General features: G+C 39.9%; 1 protein-coding gene across 5 annotated transcripts in view; it reads right to left on the bottom strand.

The window, feature by feature from the left end:
* The window catches only part of letm1 (leucine zipper-EF-hand containing transmembrane protein 1), a 30,266-nt gene extending 15,265 nt beyond the window's left edge, over window positions 1-15,001 (bottom strand). For 2 of the 5 annotated variants that reach the window (XM_047345425.1, XM_047345424.1), the window contains exons 1-5: window positions 14,667-14,999; window positions 9,797-9,854; window positions 9,164-9,626; window positions 3,174-3,317; window positions 2,740-2,877 (exon numbers count right to left, since the gene is read on the bottom strand). In XM_047345425.1, the coding sequence (XP_047201381.1) occupies window positions 2,740-2,877; window positions 3,174-3,317; window positions 9,164-9,626; window positions 9,797-9,854; window positions 14,667-14,745 (882 nt within the window). In that variant the 5' untranslated portion in view covers window positions 14,746-14,999. Of the gene's footprint in view, window positions 1-2,739; window positions 2,878-3,173; window positions 3,318-9,163; window positions 9,627-9,796; window positions 9,855-14,666 lie in introns of all 5 variants that reach the window. The other 3 variants (XM_047345426.1, XM_047345427.1, XM_047345428.1) reach the window with 3 other exon arrangements.
* Window positions 15,002-16,295: the final 1,294 nt, after the last annotated feature.

Below are 16,295 nucleotides of genomic sequence, written 5' to 3' on the forward strand. Positions count from 1 at the left end.
GTATGGACCGGTCTGAGAAACCTGACTGCCAATAGGAGCCCCCCCACCCATCCTGAACAGAGTCGTCTCCTGGCCAACCGTCTGATTGGCTTCTACTGCAGACATGACAAGAAGCCATTCACACCTCAAATCATCCCCTCCACATCCCATTCAGGAACAAGTTCTTCCCACAAAGCTACCAACCCTCTACCTTCAGATCCTCTGCCTGCACTAAAGATCTCAGAGGAAGAGGTAAACAGGCTCTTTCAGCGCATGAAAACAAAGAAAGCTGGAGGACCTGATAACGTCTCCCCATCATGTCTGAAAGCCTGCACACATCAACTCTCTCTGATCTTCACAAAGATCTTCATCAAGTCACTGGAGAAATGTGAGGTCCCCTCCTGCCTCAAACGATCCACCATCATCCCGGTTCCCAAGAAACCCACCATCCTAGGATTAAATGACTACAGGCCTGTAGCCCTGACGTCTGTGGTCGTGAAATCCTTTGAGCGGCTGGTGTTGAAGCACCTGAAAGACATCACAGGCCCCCTGCTGGACCCCCTGCAGTTTGCTTACCGAGCAAACAGGTTGGCAGATGATGCTGTTAACTTAGGTCTACACTTCATCCTGCAACACCTCGACCACCCAGGGACGTACGCCAGGATCCTGTTTGTAGACTTCAGCTCGGCCTTCAACACCATCATACCAGACATCCTCCACCAGAAGCTCACCCAGCTCAACATCCCAGCCTCCACCTGTCAGTGGATCAACAGCTTCCTGACAGACCGACAGCAGCAGGTGAGACTGGGGAGCATCTTCTCCCGATCCAGATCAATAAGTAGTGGTGCCTCCCAGGGGTGTGTTCTATCCCCACTCCTCTTCTCTCTGTACACAAATGACTGCACCTCATCGGACTCGTCCGTGAAACTCCTTAAGTTTGCAGACGACACCACTGTCATTGGACTGATCCAGGATGGTGATGAGTCTGCATACAGACAGCAGGTGGATCGGCTGGTACACTGGTGTAGTCAGAACTACCTTGAACTCAACCCACTCAAGACTGTAGAAATGGTGGTGGACTTTCGGAGAACACCACCCCTATACACCCCCCACACCATCCTCAACAACACTGTATCGGCCGTGGACCACTTCAGGTTCTTAGGAACCACCATCTCTGAGGACCTGAGATGGTCTTCACACAAAGACACTGTTCAAAAGAAGGCCCAGCAGAGACTGTTCTTTCTGAGGCAACTCAATAAGTTCAACCTTCCACAGGAGCTGCTGGTGATCTTCTACACTGCCATCATTCAGTCTGTCCTGTCTTCATCCATCTCAGTGTGGTTTGGCTCATCCACAAAACAGAACAGGTCCAGACTGCAACGAATAATCAGGACTGCAGAGAGAATAATCAGAGTTGACCTTCCCTCCATCCAGGACTTATACAGGTCAAGGGTCAGGAAAAGAGCTGCTAAAATCTCTGCAGACCCCACACACCCTGCACATAAACTGTTCAGAGCTTTACCTTCAGGCCGCCGCTACAGAGAACTGTTTACTAAAACCAGCCGCCACAGAGACAGTTTCTTCCCCCAGGCTGTTTCTCTGTTGAACATTCAATAGAGTACAAAACAACAGCATACAGATGTTGCAAATGCACCTTTTTCTATTAGATATGTGTATATTGTACATTGTAAATTGTAAATTTGTATATTCTGTAATGCAAAAACAGAACAAAAGAGCAAAGTGTACCGGAGTCAAATTCCTTGTTTGTATGCACGAACTTGGCAATAAAGCTGATTCTGATTCTGATTACATGTGAAAATCCCAGAGTTAGTCAACAGGGTAGTTCTTATCTGTAGTCCTGATGAAAAAAGGCATCCAGCATGGCAATAAAACAATATCAACACAACAACGAAATTTCTCCTCCAAAACAGAGCAGCTTCTTCTACATGTTTGCAGAGTCCCGTACATGGTTTTCAGGAAACTGAGAACGTGACTTCTTATTGCTTTCTTCAAAAATCCTTTTCCTCTTGATACTCTTTCATAAAAGGTCAGATATGTGTAATGCACAGCTAATAGTTCTTCTGTAAACAGATTCCCCACCTGAGCTGTGTTGAGCTCATCTCTGTACCTCCTCCATAGTCACCACAAAGCATCCAGGCTGCCTTTCTGATAAGCAGAGTTTGCAGTTATTCCATAGGCTTTTCATTTTTTAGATGATGAATAGAACAGATCTCTGTTCAAAGGTTTAAAACCTAACCCTGCTACAAACATCCCCACAGTGCTATCCCTGACCTGTCTGCTATGTTCTTCATCTTCAGGTATACACTCTTCATTGCACTGGATTTTATTTAGGTGCATCAAATTGAGGAGTGGGGTATCCTTTCTCTTCACAATTATGAAGTCGGGCAAGCTGTGCTGGTGGTGTAGGGGTTTAAGCGTACAACCCAGGTAGAAGAGGCTTTGGTCCTTGACACGAGAGTCCCGGGCTCAAGTCACGCCCCCAGCAACATTTGCCGCATGTCTTTCTTTCTCCGTCCCCGTTTTCTGTATAACTACCATCAAAAAAACTCTGGGAAAAATAAAGGCCGCTAGTGCCTCAAAAAACAAATCTTAAAAAAATACACAGAAGTCTGTGGTCTTAATGTGACAAAGTGTAAAATGGGTCAATACTTCTAGAACGTATTTTTTGTATAGACAGCTGAAGCATAGTTTCAACCAGACCAGAGCAAATCTGGATCCTTGTCGTCATTTCTCACTGACCTTTTGGAAGAAGGTGGAGAACTCCTCGGTCACATTGCCCTGGGCAGCCTTGTTCCTCAGTGCAATCTCTTCAACGGTGTCCTGTAAGAACTTGGCCATCTCCAGTTTGACTCTGAGCTCCTTTTTTAATCTCTCCTCCTAAAAACATGTCAAAGATTAAACTTACATTTCATAACATTTTCCTTTTTCAGCAAAGCAGACAGTACGACACTACATGTCTGAAACTATGTGGATGCATGATGTCATACTCAAATACAGGCCATAAAATATCACCCGCTAAACTTATTATTGAGAAATATGGATAAAGTGTTTAAAACCCAACTGGCAGAATATCTGAATCTAAAATGATACAATTTTCTCAATAGAAACGGCAATGCTTAACCATAAAATGTATTAGAGACCTCAGAAAAATGAGAATGTCCAGCTCGGATTACCTTCTTTGACTGTGTTTCAAAGGTGGAAGGCAGCATGTTGGGGAACAGTTTCAGTGCCACTGGAAGAAGGAACTCCATGAATGGGACGATGATGAACACCAGGAAAGGCAGCAGTCTGAAGACATCTGCACACGTTCTGAGAAACTGAGGAGAATTTTCATAGAATGGCAATGAGAACAAAGTCTGATAATGATGCCGGTAAACAGAAGGCGATGTTTTAACAAGCTTTCACTGGATGCAGGAGATTAGCTTTCAAGTGCCTTTTAGTTCAACCAAGCAGCAGTTTATATAAGCATCCAGCAGAGGGCAGCACCTTGCCCCAAACGTCAACCCAGAAACAGGAATACATGGTGGTTTAGCATCATTCTTAGAATCTGCATATACAGTTTTAAGAGTCAGCAACTTTAATCCTGTACCCATACACCCCCCGGTGCACACACACACTTTCTTTGCATGGAGCCGTGGGCCAACGTGGACATTCTACCTCACAGTGCCCAAAAAGCTCTACTTTATACAACAGGAAGCACATTAGTTAGGCACAGAGCGGAAAATCCACTGGGTAAAGAAGTACCAGGCCAGCCCTGCTCTGTGTCATTGTGCAGCTGCCTAACTGTGGCTTTCTGACTGTTCTGAGACACAATCTACAGAAACAATCCAGAGGCGAAAAGGCCAAAACATGAGTCCTCCTTTCTCTGCTCTTTCCACCTTCATTTCAGTGGGGCAGTGGGATGAAGGATTTAGGCCATCCTGAGTGAAAAGGCCTTTGTCTGCAGGCCCATTGACATGCATATCATCTCCTAGAGTTTTGGCATCACAGCAGAAGAAGGGGTGACACATTAAAATAGAAAGAGCCCCAAACAGAGGGCTGAGTATTGAAGGTGAATGTGAAAGGAGGAGATTAAGGAGGCAATGCCATTCCAGGTTAGATGAATGGGGTGTAGATGGATTTGGAACATGCGCAGTGAGGGAGTTTCTTGCATTTGAAAAGGGGCAGAGGGGGTGGTGTTGCTTAAAGAGAGGGGAATCAGTGGTGCCCAAAACACTGACCAAAAGCTTTTAACACTGCGTGAAGCCTTATTTCGTCTGTTTTACAAACACAGAGCATGGTAGCTGGTGGCTACATGACGTTTAGAGTTTACAGTGTTTTCCAGGCTGCTAACCTATGCTTTGCAACCTTACGATCTTGCCCCGATATCTACTGGCATTCATTTTGATTAGAGATGCACATAAAGATCAGGTTGTGATGGAAACCTGATGATTTTCAGCTTGATCCAGTCCTGGCTGGTGATGAACCAGTGGGAAAATCAAAAATTCAATCAGTGTATGAATCTTACAAAGTGGTACTAGGTGGTGCTGGCAACATCCTCCTCTGTGGACAGTGTTGCTGAGTGAAGAAGACCTAAAGATAGCTAATAGCATTACCTGTCAAGTGTTTAAAAAAGCAAGTAATTCATTTTCAACCACAAAATGTGGAAGAAGTTATTTAGCTCTCACACACAGTGCTGTAACGTTGCCATTTCTCTAATATTTAACAGCCTCATGGGAGGAAGGCTGGAACAGAAACATTTAAAAGGCTTTTTAATGTTTTTTATATGATGGGCAGGTGAAAGCTTTACAAAACTGGGGATCTGAAACAGGCCACAAAACTGCAATCAGCATATCTTTAATTCCGCACAATATAAGGAAATCGTGGAAGTGTGGTATTATTGTTAAATACTGAAACGATATGAGTTGCAGTTAATCCAAATTTTTGCCACTTTCTCTTTTCTAATCTATCATTAGAATAAGTCCAGGACACTTTATAGCCTCTTTACAAAACTGTTCTCTTCTTTATGACTTGAGAAACTTACCACCTCTTTAGCATGCAGAAATATATTACAGGCATAGAGAGATTCAATGTATGGCACAAAAACAATTAGCCAACACTTACTGCAGTCCAGACTGTTCTTCACAATATCCATATGGCATACAGTGTTATAGACATCAAGATAAATTTGGGATAAATTTGCAACAGACTGAACTGAACTTATTTATGTTTTGTTATGAAATGTGACACAAGTTTTATGTTCCAGTGTCTGAGCAGTTCTTAACATCGGTTGCGAACATCTAATCCCTTTTGTAGATTAATAACATTTTTATGATCTTCCAATAAACCATTTATAACCACCTGCAACAAGAGCACTATTTAGGCTTAAGGAGAACAATGAAGTGGAGCAATCAGCAGTTTATGGTCTTATGTGTGAGGTTTGAAAGGTTTTAGATATCTACGATTATATTTATGATGCAAAGTGATTTGAAGAAAGATAAATAAATAAAACAGGAACTAAACTAATATAATACTAAAATTCAGCCATGTCTCATCAATACTATGCTTAATTAAACCGTAATAAAACAGATACACTCATTGTTGGCCAAAAAGTGACACGCAATGATATAATAAATCTATAATAAATCCTGTGCTAAGGTGTAAGCCATCAAATTTGACAAATAAGTTAAATTTGTGAAACTAATTATATGTTGAAACTGAACTTGGGGAAAAAGGTATTTTCATACAACGCCCCTTTCAGCTGGGAGGATCTACAACAGGACCTGAAGCAGTGCAGCTTAATCCAATTCAAGGTTTTTAAACATGTTTTAAGTACAATGGAGAAAGCATCACTTGATGGTTTTTTCTGTTATTATTGTTTCATGCTTGTTTCTTCTGCTTTAATTAGATATTTTTAGTTCATTTATTGTACACATTGTAATGTCTACAACCTGTTTTGTAATGACAGACAATAGGCTTGTTTTATTTTATGACAATATTGTCATCTTGTATGTTCATTAAAAACAGAACTCTTAAAAACGAGACCCCATCTCAGTGAGATTTACCTATATAAATAAAAAAGGTATAAATAGTTCTTATATAAAAATAAGAGTAAAAAAAGAATCTTTTTCATTTGTCCTTTACCTGACCAGTTATATAGCAGTTTAGTAATATTTACTATAAAAGGTCAAAAACAAAAGACAGCTATGTAAACCCATGAAAATGACTCAACAACCACAGCAGTAAGTCCAGCCTACACCTGTGGATGGAGCAGTGGCAACCAGCCAACCACGTCACCTAAATCTGTTCCATCTAGACTGAAGAACGCTGCCACCTCAGCTGATATACTCTGCCTTCCTGAACCTGACATTTGTGTGTCAACACCTTCAACAGATTATTTCAGATAACAAGACCTCAGCTTAATATTGAATGCCAAGACAAAGAGAACATTACATGTTTCTACAAGTGTAAAAACTACAAAATACATGGAATGCTTTGCCTTCTCTAACTTTGTTTTAGCTGGTGTTTTCTGTCACTTTCTCGGCTGCTGTTGTGAAAGTCATAGATGTTATAAACTGGTTGAAGCTGAAGGTTGAGTTCTCAGGTCAAGACTACAACATGTAAACCTTGTCCCTAAAGAGCTTTAACCCAATGCTGCTGAGCCACTGGTGAGTAAACACCCAGCTAGTGGTTATTTTCTGTAATTGATCCCATTAGGCGTGAAAAGCCATGGATTAAACAATATAGAACAAGAAGTCTTAGCTGTCACCCAGTTATCTCTGAACTCAAGCCCTTTGAACAAATTGCACAATATATACAGTGACTTAGAAAAGTATGTATACCCCTAAAACTTTTTTCAGTCACATAACAACTATAAACTTCAGTGTATTTTATTGTAGCAGCCTAATACAATGTAGTGCACAATTGTAAGTTGGGAGGAAAAAATAAAATTAAAATCTTTTACTTTAGCCCCATTTACTGTGATACCCCTAATAATAATCCAGTGCAAAATAATGATGTCTGAAGTCACTTAATTAGTGAACAGTCCACATATGTGGAATTTAATCTCATCAAAAATAAATTTGTTCACAAACAGCATCATTAAACCAAGTAACGTTGCAGATGGTTCAGGGGTGAAGTTTAGGAGAAGTTTAAAGCAGCGGTAGCTTCTGAACAAAAACCCCAAGCCTTGAACATCTCACAAAGCCATGTTTAATCCACTACTCAAAAATGGAAAGAGTACGGCCCAACCTGGTACAGACCTGCAAAGACATGGGTGTCCGTGTAAGATGACACGACAGGCAAGAAGAGCATTAATTAGAGATGTAACCCCAGAGCTCATGTTAACACTGAAGGAGCTGCAGTGAGCCACAGTGCACATGTCAGAATTTCAGGACAGCACATTAGTCAAGCAATCCACAAACCGAGTCTTTATGGAAAAGGGGCAAGAAAAAAGCCACAGTTCAAATAAAAAGGAAGAATACAGACTGGTCAGATGAGATTAAAACTGAACTGTTCAGCAAACATGCTAAATGCGGCCTGTCATAAAAATAACACTACACATCACTATGAACACACCACCCTACAGTAAAACATGGTGGTGCTGGTATCATGCTATGGGGATGTTTTCACTCGGCAGGAACACGAAAGCTGATCAGAGTAAATGGGATGATGGATGGAGCTAAATACGGGGTTGATCTGTCCTCCCAGGAGGACAACAACTCAAAACATACAGCCAGAGCTACGATGTGAAGGCTTGGATCAGCAGATACTCATATGCTAGAACGGCCCAGTCAAAGTCTAGACCTAAATCGAAACGACTATCTGCAGTAAGACTTGCAAATTCTTCACAAATGCTTACCATTCAACCTGATTTGCAGTTTTGAATGGGAAAAGATGGCAGACACCGACATAAAATCTATGTAATTGTACCCAAAGTTGGTTTGAAAATGCTGTGACTCACAGGGGCTGAATAAAAATATACCATTTTCCTATTTTTATTTGAAAATAAAAACTATGTAAAAATTTCCTGGGACTTTCCAATTACCGTATTTTCCGCACTATAAGGCGCACTTAAAAACCATTCATTTTCTCAAAAAATGACTTAGCGCCTTGTAATCCGGAGCGCCTTATATATGGATCAATTGGTTAATTGGTTGATCCATACTGGTTGTACACGGCGCTCTGTCAAAATGTTTCAGTACGACTGGTAAACTACAAAGCCGCACCGCTTGCAGCATTACGGCTACCGTAGTCAGGGGTGTCGCCGAAGTAATAGCGGTAAACACCTGTACTGTGCTTACTCCTAGTCCAACACCACTTGTGTGTGTATAACGACCCCAAAATGGCACCTTTCAAGAGACACGCTTACGATGCTGAGTTCAAACTCAAGGCTGTCAGCTACGCAGTGGAACATGGGAATAGAGCAGCAGCGAGAAAATTCAACAGTTAACGCTACTATATTGTGAATGTACTAACGTTTGATTTAGTGCATCAAACTGTTTCTTTTACGTGTTTACTGAATCAGGGAAAAGTTCCCTTTCACGTTTTAACTAACGTTTGATTTCAACTTCAACTTCATAGACTCCAATGCATTCCTAACGTGCGGTTGGCTCTATTCAATAGAATTCTATGTAGAGGAGACCTTACCATGAGAATGAATGGAGTTATCAGAACGCTGGTTTGTAGTGTATAAATAAAGTTTGACTGACTGACTTATCTGACTGTTTTGTTGACATTCTCTTTAGCACAGCTCCATCTAGTGGATGCATAACGCAACCCCAGTCAAACGTTTGACTGCAGTAGCTTCTATTCTATGCGCCTTATAATCCGGTGTGTCCTATATATGAAAACAGTTCTAAAATAGGCCATTCATTGAAGGTGCGCCTTATAATCCGGTGCGCCTTATAGTGCGGAAAATACGGTATACAAAAGAAACATTTCTAACAATGTCCTGTAAAATTTGTGGAAGTAACTTAAACTATGAAATACATCACAGGGTTTCAATACTTTTGTAAGGCACCATACAGAGCAAACATACTAAATCTAACCATTAAAAAACCTGCTGTTACTATGAGTAACAAACACTGCCGCTTCCAGTTCTGGCTCATATCACAATCACACAAAAATAAGCCCAATTGCTGAGTACAGTTAACAGTTTAGATGTACAAGTACTTCTATTCACCTGTCTCCTTTCACGGCGAGACAGAGGATTCCCATTCAGGACCCTCCACAGCATGCGCCCAGCGATGGTGGTGTCAATCCACAGCAACCTGAAGCCATGGTAGTAGTGCTTGATTTCATCAGTAACCCACTGCCGGAGCGTTCTTCTAACTGGGTCAGCGTCCAGGGTGGGACTGTACACAGGCCCTCCTTCCTCCAGCTTCTTTTTCTTGTCTTTCAATGAGCGCAAGGATTTTTCCACCTTTGAGTCATCCCATCTTCTCCTTGAAGTGTGTATCCACCTGACACCCGGGTAGTACTGTGGCGGTCCTATCGTACACCAGGCAGGTCGTGAGGAACCAAATGCACAATGGGGTTGTCGTGGGTCTAAATTCTGACTGGGTCCCAGATATTCATCAGACATGGGAAAGGAAGGACTGACTGAGAAGACACGGGCCAAGCTGCCAAATTGGAGCCCATCAAGCCTATGAATAGCAAAAGGTGCAACAAACACGCTTACGATTAAACCTTTGCCATGGTATACAAAGCTACTTTTATCTACTGGTTAATATAATACGTTTAAATCTTAGGCAAGTCAATTTTATACAGTTGCACGATATACAGAAAGTGTTAAGAAGAAATTTGATTGCCTTACTTTTGACTGGTGAGTCTGAGAGTTGTGCAGTTGAAACAGGCAACATCCTGTAGCTTACCTGAAACAAATGAAAAAGATCATTATGAGAATGTGGCTGGTAGACAGACTATGTGAAACCACAATGCACACATGTATTGAATAAGAATTCATTGCATGGTGCTGATTAGCAAATCCATCAAAAGCAGCACAAGCAATTTCTTCAAGGTCTGATTGCATATATATTGCATATTCACACCCCTTACATTTTTCCTTTTGGTCAACCACAAAATGTAGTTCTGGGTTGTTGTATGTGATAGACAATCACAAAGTAGATTGGACAGGGAAGGATACACTGTTTGTCTTACAAATAAATATTAGAAAAATGGTGCATCCATTTGTATTTGGCACCATTTAATCTAATACCCCCTAATTAAACCCCAGCAGAACTAACTCAGCCAGTTAGTAAAAGGAGTGACATCTCACTATAAATACAACGGATGTGAAAAGACCTTGCAGTTTTGTTAGACAACATTAGGGAACAAACAGCATCATGAGGACCAAAGAACACAGCAGACAGGTCAGGGAGAATGTGAATAAATTTTAAAGCCACTACATTGATCTTTCTGAATTTAGGGAGAAAAAGATAAGAGGTGCTCATGGCCACTAGTTATGCAATAAGATACGCTGTTACGTCACATCCCGGTGTCTTATGCAGTCATCCAGCAATGAACACCTAACAGATGCTTGTTGAAAACTTGAACTGCTTTGCTTTGCTGACGGCTTTACCAAGTCATCACAGCTGCTGTAATACGCAAACTCATGTGAAGCTAAAGACCAGGCATTTTTTTTAATAATCAGGCTCTCAGATGAACATTTAAATACTAAATATAGTTTAAAAATTAAAATGATTTGTGCACTCTGCAAGATTAATGAAAAATATTATCCTTCTGTTAACTTCCTTTCTATTTTGAACAGAATATTCACACCCAGAGGCCCACAGTGGGGCTCACAAACTAACTCAAGTGATATGTATGGAGAGCAAAGGTGGAGCGCCGAGTCTCTTCCAGCCAATCACAGGAGGGCCGTGAGCTTGACCACACCCTATCTCTGACTCTCACATGGCTGGCTGGAGTGAATCCAGCAATGTCTGGTTGTAGATGACGGTTAGGAGGACACCGAGTTTACTGGAACAGCGTCCCCTCTGTGGCTGAGCGGGCCACCTACCATAATAAAAAGAAAAGCCTGGAAATACAGTAGATTACATGACTCTACACCTCTTGTTTATGTTGTTCTGCTCCTCTCTGGCCTGTCTGACTCTTTGGTTACTGTGTAACTCTCACCCTGCAGCTGTCTGGCTGTAAGGAGATGAAACTGGAATCCATTTACATGTGTCTCTGCCTTCTGTGAGCAGTTTACCAATAAACTTTCATGTGCTTTTAAAAAAGACTGAAAATTGACTTTTACATTTTAACAGGTTCAATATAGATGTAACGCAAACACTAATCGAACCATTATTAACTAGTGATACTGGTGTGTGGCTTTCACATATTGAGTCCTAAGCTCCAAATAGCCAAATCTTTTATTTAAGCAGCATTGGCGAAACAGAGCAGATCTGTAAACACAATGGATGGGAGTCAGCTGAAACTTCTCCATCACCACATCTCTAGAGGTGTAGGAGAAAAAGCTGCTGTTTCAGCTTATATCAGACTGCTACCCCAGATGTGTCATGGTAATCAAACAAGTAAAAATAAACTGACAGGTGGAACACATAACATGAACACAACACTGGCATCAGTCATAGAAAAAGCTTATATCAGAGTACCAGCTCAGAGCACAATTATGAAGTCTCCCACCCTTAATCCCAGTCAAAAATCAATTTGAAAATAAATGCAAAAAGAGAATTCAAAAATTGTATTGTTCTTTGCTATTATTCAATCCAGAAAACATAAGTGTGCTGAGAGAAAATTTCCTTATGGTTAGAGTTACACCGAGAAATCAGCTGATGACCAGAATCAAACCATTTTCAGCTGGCTACGCCCTGAATGGTGGCCAGGCAGTTTAAAAATAAAAAAAAATCCAATATTTTTCTGATTAGTGAAAACACCATGCCTAAGTGTTAGGTTGCACCAACAACACTCTTCTGTGTGAACACTGTTACTGAGGGAAGAAGACTCAGTTGACCATTTTTTGTATCAATGAGTGTTCACCACAAGATGTAGAAAATCTTTTAAGACATTAACATTAAGATGTAATGTTAAATTTATATAACCTTATACATAACTTTCTCTGTTTGAAAGTAAACAACTGTTTTCATTACAGATTGATTTAATTCATTACTAAAAAGTTGTTTCTTTCTTGTATTTACATAACTTTTATATAGACAGTTCAAACCAGATGTTTCCACAGTCTAGATACAAAGACAACCTTTTTTTCCTCAATGTCTGATATTAAATCAGATTAAACCTTTTCTCATTCACATCAGTTAGGAGAACCCAAACAATCTCCGTTTTCTAAATGCCAGAATAATGACAGATCTTTTTGTAGACGATTTCTTTCTTCACATCTATACGTTTACGTATTTCCTTAGTATTCAGTAAATTACCTTTTAAACTGTGTGACTTGCGTCAAAGGTCTTTGCACATCCTTCCAAAATTTTTCACACATTATTTCGCTGGACCTTTGGCCCTTTCCTCTTAACATAACTGGTGTAGCCAAGTCAGGTTTGTAGGCCTCCTTTTCAGCTCTGCCCAAAAATATTTAGGAGGACTGAGACCAGAGCTTTGCGATGGACCCTATTAAACATTGACTCTGTTGTCCCTAAGCCTCTTTCTAACTAGTTTGGCTCTATGCTTAGGATCATTGTCCATTTGGAAGAGCTATTTGTGTCCCAGTTTTACCACCCAGGCTGATTTCTTGAGATGTTGCTTCAGTATTTTCATATGTTCAAGCCTAATGATCCAATCTAGTTTGTGAAGTGCCCCAGACCTTACTGCAACAAATCAAATACTTTCTAGCCTTCATGTTGATAGTGGTAAATAGTTATTTGTATTAGGAGGAGATGTGACTTAACACCACTGTGTGTACGAGAGAAATTGCTGTAAAACAAGGTTTTACTATTTTAAAACAAAACAAAATGATCCCAACGTTGAAATTTTAAACTGTCTTCAGAATCTTTATTGTTAGCCATTAACACCATTGGTAAGATCTGCTTTACCAACTGTAATCATTAGTCTCTATTTGTATTCCCTAGAGCATGTAGAGCCTTACCTTACCTGAGTTGTGCAAAAGGCTGCCAAGATTGCCAAACCCAGTATGTTCCATGACAGACTGAGCCTGAACGCTCTAAAGGATAAAACATTAGCTTTCCTGTAATATGTTCAGTCTTCCTGGAATATGCAGAAAGCAGCAGCTCAATTTGTTCCAAGACATTTACAAACTGTCATCCCGTGTCAGACAGCTTTGTTTCATTCCAGAACAGGTAAATACGTACCTAATATCAAAAAATGTGAAATGACAAATGGATATGTCTAACTCTTTGTTGTAGCAGATTGAATAAACAGCCGGCACACCTTTGTAATGTCATACCGCAATTACTGCACTGTTGTTTTTAATAACACTGCAAGTTTATAAAGTAGGGTACAAAAAGAGGGCACTACACAATTCTGGGCAACAGAAACTTTAAAACCAAAAGAGAAAAACGGAGCTCCCTGTTTCAATTGGAGATATAAAAGGCATTGACCTTTCCTCATGGAAGCTATGCAATCTGTCTGATAATTTGGGCCTGCAGCCAAAAGGACAGAGATAGGCAGTGCAGACAGATAGATCCACATTATGAACTTTTTCACACATTTTCAAGCACACATTACATCCATTGAAGATATTTTTATCTTAACAACAGGTATTTATACTAATCCCATCAATGTCCTTCAGTGACCTCAATGTGACCCAATTAGACATTACACAACCAAAGTGCAACCAGACACATCACCTTGATACCTACCTTTGACATTTGTCACCTTACTTCACAGACTGATCAAAAATACCAGCGGATATGTGGGATTGAGCCATACTCATCTAATCCAGATCAAAACCAGTCATAGTCAAAAATTACATCTTATTATTATATCAGTTGGAAAACTACGTAGTTCCTACACATATGCCTCTACATCATAATTCCTCTTACACAATATTTCACAGCTATGGCATGTTGAGCAACACTAAGATAAACTAACCTTAGATAATTTGTACTTTATCATGGACATAAAATCAGCAGATTATACACTCATCAGCCTAGCCTGTTAATTCCAATATTTCTCAGGGCTATAACACATAAAAGTGAAAGAGATAACAGTTTTGAATCAAACAGAAACCACAATTTAAAGTTTATCAAACTATGTGGTGCATCTGTACCGTAAATAGCGCGAGTTATCAGTTTTGATATATTAAATGAATAATTTTGTTGCGTTTTGTACCATGTTTTCATCATCCTTGCCGAGTATGGTTTAAGCTATGGAGCACCTGTTAGCCATCGCAACAGCAGCATCACCTCAGACTGCATAGGGGCAATCTCAGGTCAGAGTTAAAGAGGAATGCCCTCAGATAACCTGAATCCTTGTTCAAGTGTTACCCTATAGCACCCCGGTTGACACAACGTTAACCGAACGATGCAAATTCATAACGAACTTGCTCCTTGACAAATAAACGAAGTCTTGTTTAAAGTGTGCAGTGTCTGGGTATCTGTTGCTGTCACCTTTAGTAAAATTGAAACAGAACCAGCTGCCCCTGAAAAGATAGGACTCTTCTAGATGCTAACATGTCTAAGCTAACCGTTAGCGTTAATGTAGGTATAAAGCCCATGTTAGCTAGTAAAAGGCCGAAACAGAAACCTTACCTTTCCGGAATTCGTTCTTTAACGACCGGGACGTTTTCATTAAAGGTGTCCGGGACCTCGTAAACAGGATTAACGCCATGCTCTGTGGGCTAATGTTGCTCCTTTTAAACAGCAAGTTAAAAAGCTAGCTGCTCGGCTCGCTAGCCACAGCTTCTCCTAGATGTCAGATTTAACGTCCCGCTAAAGCCGTACATAGAAATCCAAACTCTTTGGCAATTGGTACAGTTTAAGGAACTCGTTTATGTGGTCAGTGGAAAATAAACCCCCCGGTCATGTCCTTCCTTTCCTTTCACGCGCATGACAGACAGAAGCCGGACCAAGCTTATGGATGACGTCAGACCCTACGTTCATCACTAACGCAAAGTTCCGGTACGTTTAAAAATAAAAGCGTTTTTGTTTTCTCTATCTCTTTGGGCCCATAGTATCAGAATCAGAATCAGCTTTATTGCCAAGTTTGTACATGCAAACAAGGAATTTGACTCCGGTACATTTTGCTCTTTGGTTTTGTTTTTGCATTACAGAATATACTTATTTACAATGTACAATATACACATATATACATAGTTTAGGAACCAATGCAGGTATTCGAAACCTTTTACGCTAACCGATAAAAGTCAACTTGTTTACATATAAGGTCATTGAATATTAAATATTATTTAATTATAAATCGTAAAAAGACATTAGATGAAAAATAAGTCATACACCATGGTTCTCAGGCTGTGGTAAAAGGGCTGTGACAAAGTATCTTCCCCCTTAGAGTTCTTTTGTTTGAGTTTAGTGTCTTACTGAAACGATTCGGATCATCAAAAGAAATGTTAATATCAGGCTGAGAAAAGAGTTTTATTTTGTTAAGGGAAAACAGCTGAAATACATAGGTTAAAAACACAAATTTTATTAAAGGCATGTGACCAAAATGCAATAGTACTCAACAAGTAAAATAAACAAGTATCTAAAATTTGATAAGCAGATAAAGAAATCTGATTATATGTGGATACAAATAAGACTTGGAGATTAATTAATGAAGGTAAAGTAAAAGACAAGTGCTTTGAAATCGATCAACACTTTAAGAGGTCCTCAGGTCTTCAGAAGGGGTGTTTCAAAGGTGAGTTGTAATAAGAAAACAAAGCCTCATCATGCGTTTTAGTTATTAAATTTTGTACTAATAGAAGAAAAATTTATAAATATCATTGTGTTTTAAATGCTAAGCAACCCTACTGAATAATGAGTTTGGGGATGGAAAAAGACCTTTCCCACCCTGGATTTCAGCTTCAGCTGTACTTCCTGATATTGCTAGATTTATTATCTGGTCCCAGAGTAATGCAGAAAAACTAGTCTATCCATTTGTTACTTTAGTCTTGACTTATTTTATTTGTTTACTACTAGAGATGTGATTGATCTATAGATAAGCAGACACTCTGTCTACTAAGTCTTTTTAAACTTTCCTTATTGATAAAACCTATTGCAAGAGTGCCATAGGTTACCTTAGGCTGCTGGAGAACACACTGACCACATTTCCTCCCTTTACTACTTTCTCCTACTACTCTCCTATTTCAATATATGCTTTTATTTGTACTATTAACTTTATGTTTTCTTTCTGATTTTTTTCTTCATAGAAGTTACGCCTGAACT

The sequence above is a fragment of the Girardinichthys multiradiatus genome, chromosome 19 (assembly GCF_021462225.1).
Source record: "Girardinichthys multiradiatus isolate DD_20200921_A chromosome 19, DD_fGirMul_XY1, whole genome shotgun sequence".
NCBI classification, from domain to species: domain Eukaryota; kingdom Metazoa; phylum Chordata; class Actinopteri; order Cyprinodontiformes; family Goodeidae; genus Girardinichthys; species Girardinichthys multiradiatus.